This window comes from Passer montanus, unplaced genomic scaffold (genome assembly GCF_014805655.1).
Source record: "Passer montanus isolate IOZ18808 unplaced genomic scaffold, ASM1480565v1 scaffold14, whole genome shotgun sequence".
Lineage (NCBI taxonomy): Eukaryota > Metazoa > Chordata > Aves > Passeriformes > Passeridae > Passer > Passer montanus.
In genome coordinates this window covers 2,522,101-2,534,531 of record NW_024360941.1, presented here as the reverse complement: position 1 = coordinate 2,534,531, position 12,431 = coordinate 2,522,101, and the positions used below count along the sequence as shown (strand labels likewise).

Sequence of the window (12,431 nt, the reverse complement as noted above, 5' to 3'; positions counted from 1 at the left end):
TGAAAATAGTGAATAGAAGAGAATATATACTTTATGCATCTCTCCATTGAATCACAAGGTTTTTAAATTATTCCCTTACTGCATATGGACATGACCATAAGGAACAAAGCTCTTATAGAATTAGGTTATTTTCAAGTGCTTTTTCTAACAAGAGAAGCACAATTTAGTAAATATTATACACTTACATTGGAATGCTGTTTAGACAGAGAATCCTAAATCTGTTTTATTCATCTTCATAATTAACCTGTGAAGCATCTATCATTATGAATTTTCTATGGCTATCCATGCATAAGAGTCATCTAACCTGTGGAAGGACTCTGTATATAGCATTGCCACATTGTGTGACCACCAGATCTCTGTCAAATATGATGTGGAAAGGAAATGCCTTGCAGAAAGTGTAGGGACTGATGCGAGACTCTTGGGTACCATTTTCTTCAAATCTGTCAAGGTCCTCATAGTAGTCCTCTTCTTTAGATTCTTTTTCTTCAATTAAAAATTGAATGTGGTCACACTCCTCATTTCTCTGTTGAATAACCTAGAGAAATGAAGAAAAAACGAAAAACTGAAAACTCTGCTACTCATTAGTAACTGGAGTGCTACTATGGAGACAGGAATGTATTTAGAAGAGAAAGATAAATTCAAGAATTATATTCACATCTTGAAAAATACAGTATTCTAATAAGAATTCCTGATTTCATAGCCTTTGTAATTACAAGTGAATAATTATGCCTTTTCTTAGCCACAGTTGCTCTCTGCAAGAGCAATATATTGAAGATCACCCAAGTACAATTTATTAAGCCTGAATGAAATGCAAATCCTGAAATGAGGGGTCAAGGCTGAGGTTGTGCTTGCTATTTTTTCTTGCCAGAAGATAGGGTAGCCCCTTCCCCTGAAATGAACCTGTGTGAGCCTTGAATCCACAGAACCCTTTAATCCTTATTTTGATCAAAGCTGTTTGCAAGCTCTATAACACAACAGCAAATCGTGCCGACTGTTTAGTGATGACTAAACAGTGCTGAAAGGGTGGGCATTCACTGACAGCAAGAAGGAAAGTGCATGGAGCACATGTCAGGATATACAGTCCTTATACATTCCAGCAGACTGCAAGATCAGAGCCAACAGACAAACCTAAAAGCAATCTTCTCTGGGCTGTAATCCATATTAAAGGAAATTACAGCAAAACCAGAATTATCTACATCAGGGGAATATCAAAAAGGTGTCCTTAATACACCATTACACTCTTCAGTAATTTTACTCAAAGTTAGTAAAAAATATGAAATTAACAGGGATTATTTTGTTTGCAGCGAGAGTCGTGTATGGCAATATAATTTAAGCTAATAACTAGCAGAACAACATCCTTTACTATGAGAAGCCAAATTCAGTTCTTTTCAAATTTAATTAGACTTAATGATTGGGAAAGAACAATTCTATTTACATGGTATTGTTTAGCAGTCATTTTCTGGAACATGTTCCACCTGATTCTACTTTCATGTTGACTCTGATCCTAAAGTCACTGAAGCAAAAAAAAAAAGACTTCTTAAAATTTCAAAAGCATCCTGATTTTGCCCTTTACACATAGTCTTAACAGAGATTAACAAATGCAATTTGAAAACAGAACAGATATGCACAAACACTGCAACTGATCCCTAAAATCTTAAGTTTATTATATTTGATCTCCAAAACTGCCAAAAATAGCACTTGATGGGCTAGGGAGTGCTGATGCCTTTATGTGCTCCTAAACAAATGAAGGAGTGTAAAGCAACAAAACAGTATTTTATTGTTAAATGTTTAATTTAAGGTGGCATTGTTCTTTGATCTACAGATTGCACATTTGAAGGAAAGAGAGGCTTTTCTGGAGGACAGTTTAGAGGAAGAGCCCAATTTAGGTGCTCTATAGCTGTGTTCTGCATTATTCTCCTCTTTCTATTGCTTATGTAACTTAGAGAAAGATCAGCCTACTAAATTTACCAGCTAATGTAGGTACCCAAAGCTGGATGTACAAATAAATTCAAATGTTGATGATGAGATAAGATAACTGCCTCAAAAACAGTCCTGGTAATCCACATGCCAGTGTATGACCAAGATAAGTGGGAAATTATGATCTAATAAGGGGTAAGCCTCAGAAAAAATAAATGGTGGTCATCTGAGGGAAACACATTAAATGGGTTTGTCTAGGAGAATAGAACCTAGTAGATGAACACCTAGTTTTCCTCTGAATTCAGAATTTAAACGTTTTCCACATCTTCCTTTAAACCATTATCCTTGAAATTGTGAGAGACTGTGGCAATACTGAAGATTATCAGAAGATAGTCAAGAGTCTTAGTTCTTCCTTTCCATCACTCATGCACACTCCCACAGGTTTTATTTTAACAGTACCATTACTGTGGCCAGAGACAGCTGAGATTATGCACAGAAACATTTTTCAAATTGTGAAGATTTATCTCTAGAACTGATATATGCTTCCAGATTATTTCCAGTCTTGGATCTTACTTTAAAGTGTTGCTCTTGCTAAAAATGGAAAAAAACCCTGCATATTTTGGATGAAAACCTTCTTAATTCAGCAAAGCAGATTTTAAAGAAGCTAATAATTTTTAAGAAAATGTTCATATTAACAACACATCACCTTCCAGATACATTATCTCCTTATAGCCATCTTACTCACTGCACATTAGTATTCTGTTACCAACTTACAGACTTTTTCCTGCTACAATGCAGCATTTAACAGGTTGCTTTTTTAAAAATTTCATTTATTATAAATGAATGATGCATCAGTAAACAAAACTCAGGCTTAGATTAAGAAAACTATCTATAAAAATAGAACTGCTACATACTTCAAGACTCTTAACTAGTTTGAGCCATTATCCTCTGCAGATCCTACAAGCTCACACAGTGACAAAGTCAGTCCTCACACATGCTGTGCTATTTTCCAAACCTTTACAGATTAGAACTGTGCCAGTAACAGTGAAAAGCTCCAAATTTCCCAAGCATCTTCAAGTTCATTTAAAACACTATTTTTGACCAGACTCCAGGGCATCTAGGAATGCTTGCTGTATTAGTGCAACACGCCAGTGCAGCAAATGAACACCAGGCCAAACACTTGGACATGTGTCAGACCTACAAGACAGACACAGCGCCAGCAGCACATTCCTGGTAAACATGATATGCTGTGGACATGGCTGGTTTATGCAATTTTATTCTGATCATCCATGCACAGACACTTATTAACAGATGCTTTAATCATACCCCTCTCCAGGCTACAAAATCTACTGATGCATCCCTAATTAACTTCCCAATGGATATGCAATTTCATGATGTCTTTTCTGCTCACACAACTTATGAACTATCTAATCTTCCTATCTCATTACGTCATCCGCCTTGTCAGCAAATTTAAAATAAGCACTTTTGACTGTTAACATAAGATGTTAAATTCTGTTCCTTCACCCTTGCACCTACAGATCCAACCTAACTGGCCACATATTTGTCTGGCATAAGGACCTGCCCTAGATACTCTGCTAAGCTTAAGTAGAATAGAACTTATCTACTTCTGCAAGCAAAGTTTGCAAGCCACACAATTTCAGTATCATTTAAATATTGTTGAAGAAGCCTCTGATAAATGCTTGACAAATCAAAGTTCAGTCACAAAGCAACAAAGCCAGCAATCAAGTCTAATTCTTCCTCCCCCTGCAGTCTTAGCTGGTGAAGTGACATCAGTTCACAATGTCTAAGAGCTCAATCACCATAGTAACTGCAGTTAAAACTGAAGGGAGAAATCACTCTCTTGGTTTCAAAGAGAATATACAACATCTAACTGCTAACCTGCCTGTGCCTTCCAGGAGATGTAGTTTCAGAGTTTGTCCTTGCTTAATCAAATGAAAAGTCACACCAATATTTCAGGGAATGATAATTCAGAGAAAAGTTATTTTAAAATGAGTGTGGTTTAATGTATTTGGTGAGCTTCACACAAGACATTAAATCAAGAAGTATTTCTGTGATACAGAATATATAATGAGCACATGCTATCTGTTAAGCTGTCACTATGTGTCTACAAGACTCAATTCTGTAGATCTGAGCATATCCCCAGGACACATTTGTACTTCAGCATGGCAGGACAGAATGTCCTTGGACAGGGCTCTTTTTTGATGAGATTGTGAAAATTAATACAAAAACAGGGGGGTTTTGCCCTTTAAAGGCCAATACAGCATGAAATTTTTGATCTCTTCTGATCAAAACTGACTGGGCAATGCTGCTTAACAAAGCTCACTGTAGCTGTTTCAGAATGATCCCAAGACAAAGGATTTCACTGCGGAAATGGCAGTGGAAGACTTTCAGTTTTGTATACCCAAAGATAGAACCTTGGGGATATCTGTCCCTGGCAGCTGGCTTCAGAGCAGACTGTGTCACTTCACCAAACCACTGTGCCTGGAGATAATGAAGTTTACAGCTGCCCCAGTGCCAAAATTAGAGACTGATCATGCTCCATGATCGACTTATCTTCACACACAGTTAGCACTGTAATGTGTGGACCAGTATTGCTTGTCTTCCATGACAAGTACCCAAGCAGTTTTTAGATCAGCTCTCCAGCTGGTCACATCTTCACTTTGTTTTTTCATACTGCCATTAGTAAGCCTGAAATTACCATCTTGTCAAGGACTTCCCCTGTTCTTTTCTCATTTTATATTGTAAAACATCTTCCCTATGTAAAAGATTTTGATAGTCTGCTCTCAAATAACAGAACTGCAGAAGTCTGCTCTCCCAACAGATTTTTGGGCTTTGCTGGATTATGTACAACTCGCTTTGTTGACCCATACCATTAGTAGCCTCGAGGGAATCCCTGTCTTGACTTCACCTTCACAGGTCACCCTCATCTATATACAAACAACCTCTGACAAGTGAAGCAAGAGAAGGCATAGCCAGTAGGCTGCTAACAGAGATCTCATGACAAAGTTTGTCACCAGCATTGTGATGATTTTTTAGTTATCATACTGAGACTAGCAGAACATGAACATTCTTAATGCATACGAAAAGTCAGCAACAATTTTTGAGACAATACCTACTGCAAAAATGATTTAGTCCTAGCTCTAGTTGCTAAAAATGGATTACCATATCAGAGAAGATAACACAAATTTGATTTGAATTAATTAATCAGTTAATGTCAGCTTGGGCTTTCTGAACTATTCAACCGGAATTTTTAATCCAAGTTCAAAACAAATTGGTTTCCTTTCATTGCTAACAACATCTAACAGAACCAAAAATATACACTGGCCCCCCCAACCCCGTCCCCCCTTTCCTTTTGCACACACATACTCTGGGTGTTAAAAGAGGATGAACACTTCCCAAAGGAAAGTGTTCTGGAAAAAAGGAAGCCCTACTTTATTTAAGAAGAAGATGTATGGTTTTAGACACAGACACAGACACACACACACATATATATATGCACACAAAATTGTTCTGAGACTGAAGAAAGGTGACAAAATTAAAAAATTTTTTCTATTCAGCTATTTCTCCACCAAAAGAAACAATGTGAGACAAAACAAGAACAATAGTTCTTTAATATTTAGTTTCCTCTTGTGATCATTAGCTGGTTTTCTCTGCAGGTTGAGGAAGGTGATCCTTCCCCTCTCCTCAGAACCGGAAAACCACACCTAGAGTGCTGTATCCAGCTGTGGGCTCCTCAGTACAAGACAGATACAGAGCTTCGAGACAGAGTCCACACCCTCTAGGGAGAGCTGCTAGGATGGTCAAGGCACTGGAGCATCTCTCAGAAGAGGAAAGGCTGAGACAGCCAGCACTGCTCAGCTTGGAGAACACATGGCTCAGCAGGATCTCATCCATGCACACAAATACCTGAAGGGAGGGTGAAGAGAGGATGCAGCCAGGGTCTCTTCAGTGGTGCCCAGTGCCCAGACAAGAGGCAATGGGCACAAACTGAAACACATGTTGTCTGGACATCAAGAAATACTTTTCTACTATGAGAGAGATGTAGCACTGGCACCTGTTCAAAGAATTTTCAGAGTCTCCATCCCTAGAGATAGCTAAAACATGTCTGAGTATGGCCCAGAACAACTGGTCCTAGGCAGCCAGGCATGAGCAGGTGAGGTTGAACAAAATGACCTCCAGAAGTTCCTTCCAACCTTAGCCATTCTGTAAGCCATGAAACAAAATCTAACCACTTAATGAAACAAAACCAGCATTATCAAAACAATCTCTTCTAGCACCTATACAGAGACTTGTAATATATCAGACAAATTCAACCAAAGTTTCATGAAAATACAAAATTAGAAGTATGTATTCTCTCAAGCATTTGTTCAAAACAGATGGAGAAAAGTGGATAATGAAGTATTAGACATCAAATTTCAGATATAAACATTATACTAATATAAAGAGAACTGCAGGACTTACTAAGTCAGTCCTGTGTTGAACTGTCATGTAAGTGCTTAGGATAAAGATATTTGAAAGACAACACAGAATCTCATTTTGCAAGTCAGAAGACAACTCCATAATAACACTGGAAACTTTGAACTAGGCACTGAGGTTTTTATAATATTTTAAAAAAATCCAAAACATTCTTCCTTAAGCAAAAATCTAACTGAGGTTCAAACCAAAAATTTTACAGTAGAGGCACTGATTGGTCCACAAAACCTGAAAGAATTAAAAGCAATTCCACCGTTTTTCTGCGCTGCGCTGTTTCAAACAATGCATTGCGAACAGAACAGAACACAAAAGCACTGATTCACTAAATTACGAGGCAAAGAATGGAGATGAAAGAAGTTGGTCTATTTTTTCTTCTATTTACAATATTTTGAACAGCAAAGCTACCTAGTTATCACAATGCCAGACTTTAAAACCTTCACTCCATACCATTCGTGATTAATATCTGACCTGTGGAGTAATGGAGAAAACTTTCAGTGTCTGTGGATAAGCTGCGAATTTCAGCTTTTTCTTCATTTTTAGAGAATAAATTCTCTCCTTATCTACCACTGAAGTTTCTGAGTACCTATAGAGTACAGCAGTGTGTAATGTTTTAGAGATGTCAAGACATAGGCTTTATTAATTATGAGAGACATGAAAAACTTCAGGGTTAAGGGTACATGACTTTCTAACAGGGAAAAGGTTAAAACTGGGGTAACAGACAAAATAAGACAATATACACTTTCTTCAGTTTAGAGGTTTAGTATTATTTTTTAGGCACCTATGTGCTTCTACCTCAGACAGTCTAGAAGAATAGTGTAGATTTAAATTAGACTTTGCATTCGTTTAGGTTTGACTAATGCTATTAAATGTCTACTTATATACAGCAGAACTGTAAAATTTCCTGAAAAGCCTAAAATAGTCAAATTAAAATAAGAAGTAAATACATGATAAATATTTAAACCTCTTTAGAACATATATTATTTGTGCAAAGTTCTAGATGGATATTAATACAATTTTCTCAGCAACGTAACCTTCAGATTGAGAGGGCAGTTTATCAAAAGTTTGTGCTGCTAGCTGCTTTGGACAACCCAGATTTCTCCTCTTCCCTACGGAACACTTTTGCCTCTGTGTGGACCTCTGAGAGACAGAACACTAAACCATGTAAAGGAACACATGAAAATAAAAAAAATAATAAAAAACCCTGTTGTTTTGAACCCAGTTCACTTCCTCAGTATAGTTTATTTCATAACTTGACACCACCTGGAAGGCAGAGCTGAAGAAGCTGCAGAAGGACAAACCTGAGCACTGAGAGAACAGGGACTGCTTAAGCTGCTACCAAAAGAAATGCTTGTCAAGCAACAACTTCAGCACTTTTGCAGCCAACTTTCCAACATGGTCCTCCTTGTCTGTCTCAACACTCCACATAAACAGGGATCTAAAGAGAGGATTGTTTTGATTCTGTTGTATCCTTCTGTATCTGATTACTAACACCTGCTGCAAAAGTTTGACCTGTGGTTTTCTACAAAATAGAATCTAAACAAGGACACAAGTATATCACCACACTATACACAACTAGACATCTACTGTAAACCTGAGCTAGCTTAGAACAGGAAACCTAAAAGGCAAATACTCCAATTCAGCAGTAAAAATATCTTTGTCATTGGATTGCTTGCAAATCTCTTGCCTGAGCAAGATCATGTTTGTGTGATAAAATAATGAAAGCATTTTCTCAGCAAGCACACAATGAAACTGTGCTAGAAATGTTGTATGACTACGGAATATTTAAAAAACCCAAAGAATGATTGGTGTATCTGCTTAGATTCTTTTCTACTTGATGAAAAAAATTTATATTAGTTGCAATATTTCTAATAGAAAAAAGCTTTCATTTTTTGTTTCTCCCCCCGCCACCTTAGACCAAACTCTGATTTTATACTATTACATATACAAGACCTGATCAATTACATCTTTCTGTCAATCTGTATGGGCAAACAAGAAGTTTCTTTCCCATTTCACAAGTGACAGAGCAATGTCATTACATAAACTCTGTCACTGAGGAACATTCTTGTTCACATTCATTCACTCACTGAGGAACTTCTGGGGCTCCAGGTGCGAGCCACACTTCCATGCAATGACAGCAAGAAACCCACAAACAGATCTTATTCTGGGAAGAACCTGGCATGCTGGCTGGAAGGAAAACAGTGCTTGCTACCCAGGCCTCATCAATGCACATCAATCCTCCTCACAGTCTGCACAGAGATGAAGAATACAGGACAAAGAGGAAATGTCTGTGTTCTCAGAAAACACAGAAGACAGTAAGAAATATATGCCAAACATAAAGGGGGGGAAAAAGCACCCCAAATGAGCCAGTATAAATTTCTTTACATGTGCTCTTTACAATCCTTTTCTGAATAAGGGGATATTGTTCTGTACTGTTCCCAGTCAGGTCTGCTACCAATTAGAGCTGGCCTTCTCAGCACATGGCTGTGTCCTTCAAGCAACACAAATGATCATGGCTCTCAGTACTGATGCCACTTCTTCACAGAAGACAGCAACAGCGAAAATTACTTTTTGCCATCACTTCACTTTTGATTTTCTTGGTTTTTTCCTACTGACATAAATTTTCAATGAGTATATCACTTCAGACATTACCTTCATGTCTATTTCTGTACCATGGATCTGTTGAGCTACTGTTTTGATGATGCCAATGACAATATCCTGCAGACCTTCTCTTTCTGAATAGTAATGCAGAATGAGTCCCTTTCCCTTCTCTGCATCAGTGCATCTGAAGGAAGGGGCTCGCATACCCGGGTAAATAGTAGCGAGGTGGTCATGCAAAGCATCCAGGTTCTGGAAGAAGAAATTAAAAACATGATTATAAGGCATTCACTTACTATTTATGAAGAAAATAAGCACATATTTTGTCCAATCTGGACATTCCCTTTCTCTTACTGCTCATACACTTCTACACATTTGCCTTATTCTCTGTAGAACTGCCATGACAGCAGGCTTTTCAGGTAGCCAAAATATTCTGTCTACCATGGCAACATTTGAACAATGAATGGCATACAAATAAGGACTATTATAAATTACTCCAGATAGTAAGAAGTCGTGCTTGATTATGCTCTATTTTGAAACATTCAGATGATTAAAGACCTTCTGCGTGTTTCTCAGTCTGGTACCACATCCAGTTTCATTCCTTCCAATTACAGTCTCTATAATCTCCTCTTCAAATATTAATTCAGGAGCCAAATACAAATAAGCATGTCTGAATAAACATAAATCTTTGTCCTTACTATCAGTGAAAAAGCCTAGTCCTGACACCATAAGTTTACAGGGCCTGACAAAGTTCAAATTTTAAAGTAAAGATTTAAATGCTTGAATATATCTTTTCTTTTGACAATAACTGAAAAACCCCACGAAATAAACAGAAGTAGCACAGCTGCTGTAATAATTTATCAGAAAAAGCTGTTCAAGAAAGGGAAGAGATCTTTTTTAACTTTAAATTTTAACTACACAAATTGTGATCTGGACAGGTAAGCTAAATTATAAACTGAAAGGTAATTAAAGAGAACAGTGAGATCAAAATCACACTTAAAACAAAACACTAGATTCAACTTTGATTGTGAAGCAATTATCAGGGATCCAAGTTGCTATTTACTGAAAATTAAACATAGAAGGAGAAACCTAGTTTGCAGGATAGAGTTGCAACCCACAATTTTTTATTTATGCTGTAAAATTCATATAACGCCTTACATCTTAAGTCCAGAACATTACTGCATATTTTAAATGTTGTTCTCTCACTGCCCTGCAAGTGACTGCTACCACCAGGCTTTGCATATTGTTTACTGCCAACACAGGAAGTGAAGTGAAAATATTTTCAGTGTGCTGTCTGGGAAATTCTCCACCTTTCATGAGCATCTGTCGATCACCAAATTTGTGGAGGCATAGTGAACTTGATTTCATGTGAGCTGTGAAGTGCTTGAACAGCTGCCTTTTCTCTTGGAGACCTCCAGACAAAATGACACTCTTAGCAATGAATTCCGTGGGATGCACTTAGCCTGGAATTTCCTCCTTCAGTTTTTCAGCTTGTTTCCAATTCATGTTTTTGTTGCTATATCAACATCTCCAAATTAGAACATGAAGAGGCAACAATCTGGGTGTCAATTCATTCCAGCTGTTAGTGGGCATTGACAAAAAAACATCATGCTTGAAGGCAAATTCTGTAAGAACTTTGCAGGGTTCAAGACAATGAAATTGGAGGAGACTACTTTGAAAGAGTGTGGATGAGAAAAGAGCAAGAGAGATGACTGTCTCTGAAAGATTGCCCCACCATCTCCTTCAATGGATGCAGAACTGCAGTTTCAGTAGATATGCCTCAGAAACAGCCGGGATATATTAACCTTTTGGAGAAAAACTCTCAGGGAGATACATGGGAAAAGATGATCATCTTTCAGTCACACAGTCACCAGCTGAAGAATTTCAAACAGGGAACAGCCAATGTCAAGGAAAGAATTTTTGTAAAATGGTTGTCTAAGTATTAACATTTAAGTCTGGCACAATGGTGACTACCAATTGGCAGTAGACCCATTCTGCAAAACCATCTGCCACCCTTCCACTCCTTTATAGCCAACTCTGTCAAAGCAGTGCCACAGGTGAAGTCCATGTGATAGGTCCTTCAGCTTTTACTCCCTAATCTTCCAGAGTGGGGGACTTACAGCTTACTGTATTCAAAACCTCACTCTGACACATAGCCAAGGAGTAAACATGTTTTTTCCAGATCATGGAGCTGAAATCACTCCTGGGCCTAGACACTGTCATTGTCCTACTCCTATTTCTTTGTTGCGTTCAATCCATTCTAAGTTGATATTGCAGATTCTAAAAGAACAATGTCTTTTTTCTGGTATGTTCACCTGCTGTAAGCCAGAGGTGAGGTCAGGCCTGTCATTGTTACTCCTACTCCTATTTCTTTGCTGCATTCAATCCATTCTAAGTTGATATTGTAGATTCTAAAAGAACGAATGTCTTTTTTCTGGTATGTTCACCTGCTGTAAGCCAGAGGTGAGGTCAGGTACAGTTTATAATAGGCTAAGCTCTCTCCCTGAATTCTTGGCTCCTAGACTGCTCAGATGTATGCCAGAGCTTGTGCTGGGACCAAAGAACAATTCCAGAGCTATGAGGAACAGTGATCAGCTCCTTGGAGAAACACAAGGGAATCTCCTTGAAATAACAAGCAGTCAAAGTCTGTCCTTAAATAGGGCTGATCCTGGTCTGTCTAAAAGTGAGAGTTGTGGTTGGCACCTGAACTACAAACCTATGTACCACAAACAGCGCTATGTGGTACACAGCACCTGGAGATTTATCTAAAAGAAGAGTTACTCCCCTGAATTTTAACGCACTGCAAGTATGAAGTCTAAATAGCAATGTGAACAATTCCTTAAATGAGAAAACTAACCACTTTGATTTTCATTCAATAGAAAGCTACTAAACTGAACATAAAATCACACTTTGAGTTCTTAGGAGGTACCTCTTTTCACATTGCTTCTCTTTGGTACAGTGTCTTTAAACATGATTTGAAAATTTTCCATGCTTGAGTTTTTCACATAAAGTATAAATATTTGATTTAGTTGCCCTTTTTATTTTCCTCTTTATGAAGCTTGAAGTACCTGTGTTTCAACTACGAATAAACTAAATTTTCTTGAGATGTCAAAGGAAATGGAATATAAATGTGAGATTTATTTTTATATATTTAAAAAAGCTGCAGTTCTCAATTATTTTGTATATATCCTGGACTCAGTATACATCTCAAGAAACACTTTTTGGAACTCTATTATGTTAAGAACCTGAGAGAAATTTGGGACATTAAACCCAATCTGCACCTATTTTTGTAACAGGTATATAGTTTCCTGACCTAATATAACTGCTGCAAGATGCAAAACTAATAAATCACAGGTAATGTTGATTTTCCATTGCAATAAAAAGCTAAATAGTACTCTTCTGGCACAGCTACTAATATGTTAGCC

The 12,431-nt window shown here is 37.6% G+C and overlaps 1 protein-coding gene across 1 annotated transcript in view; it reads right to left on the bottom strand.

Annotated features, from left to right (window-relative positions):
- GUCY1B1 (guanylate cyclase 1 soluble subunit beta 1) overlaps window positions 1-12,431 on the bottom strand; it is a 41,928-nt gene that overhangs the window by 11,346 nt on the left and 18,151 nt on the right. Inside the window, exons 5-6 of the mRNA XM_039700103.1 lie at window positions 9,061-9,258; window positions 305-535 (exon numbers count right to left, since the gene is read on the bottom strand). Coding sequence (XP_039556037.1) covers window positions 305-535; window positions 9,061-9,258 — 429 coding nt within the window. The remainder of the gene's footprint in view (window positions 1-304; window positions 536-9,060; window positions 9,259-12,431) is intronic.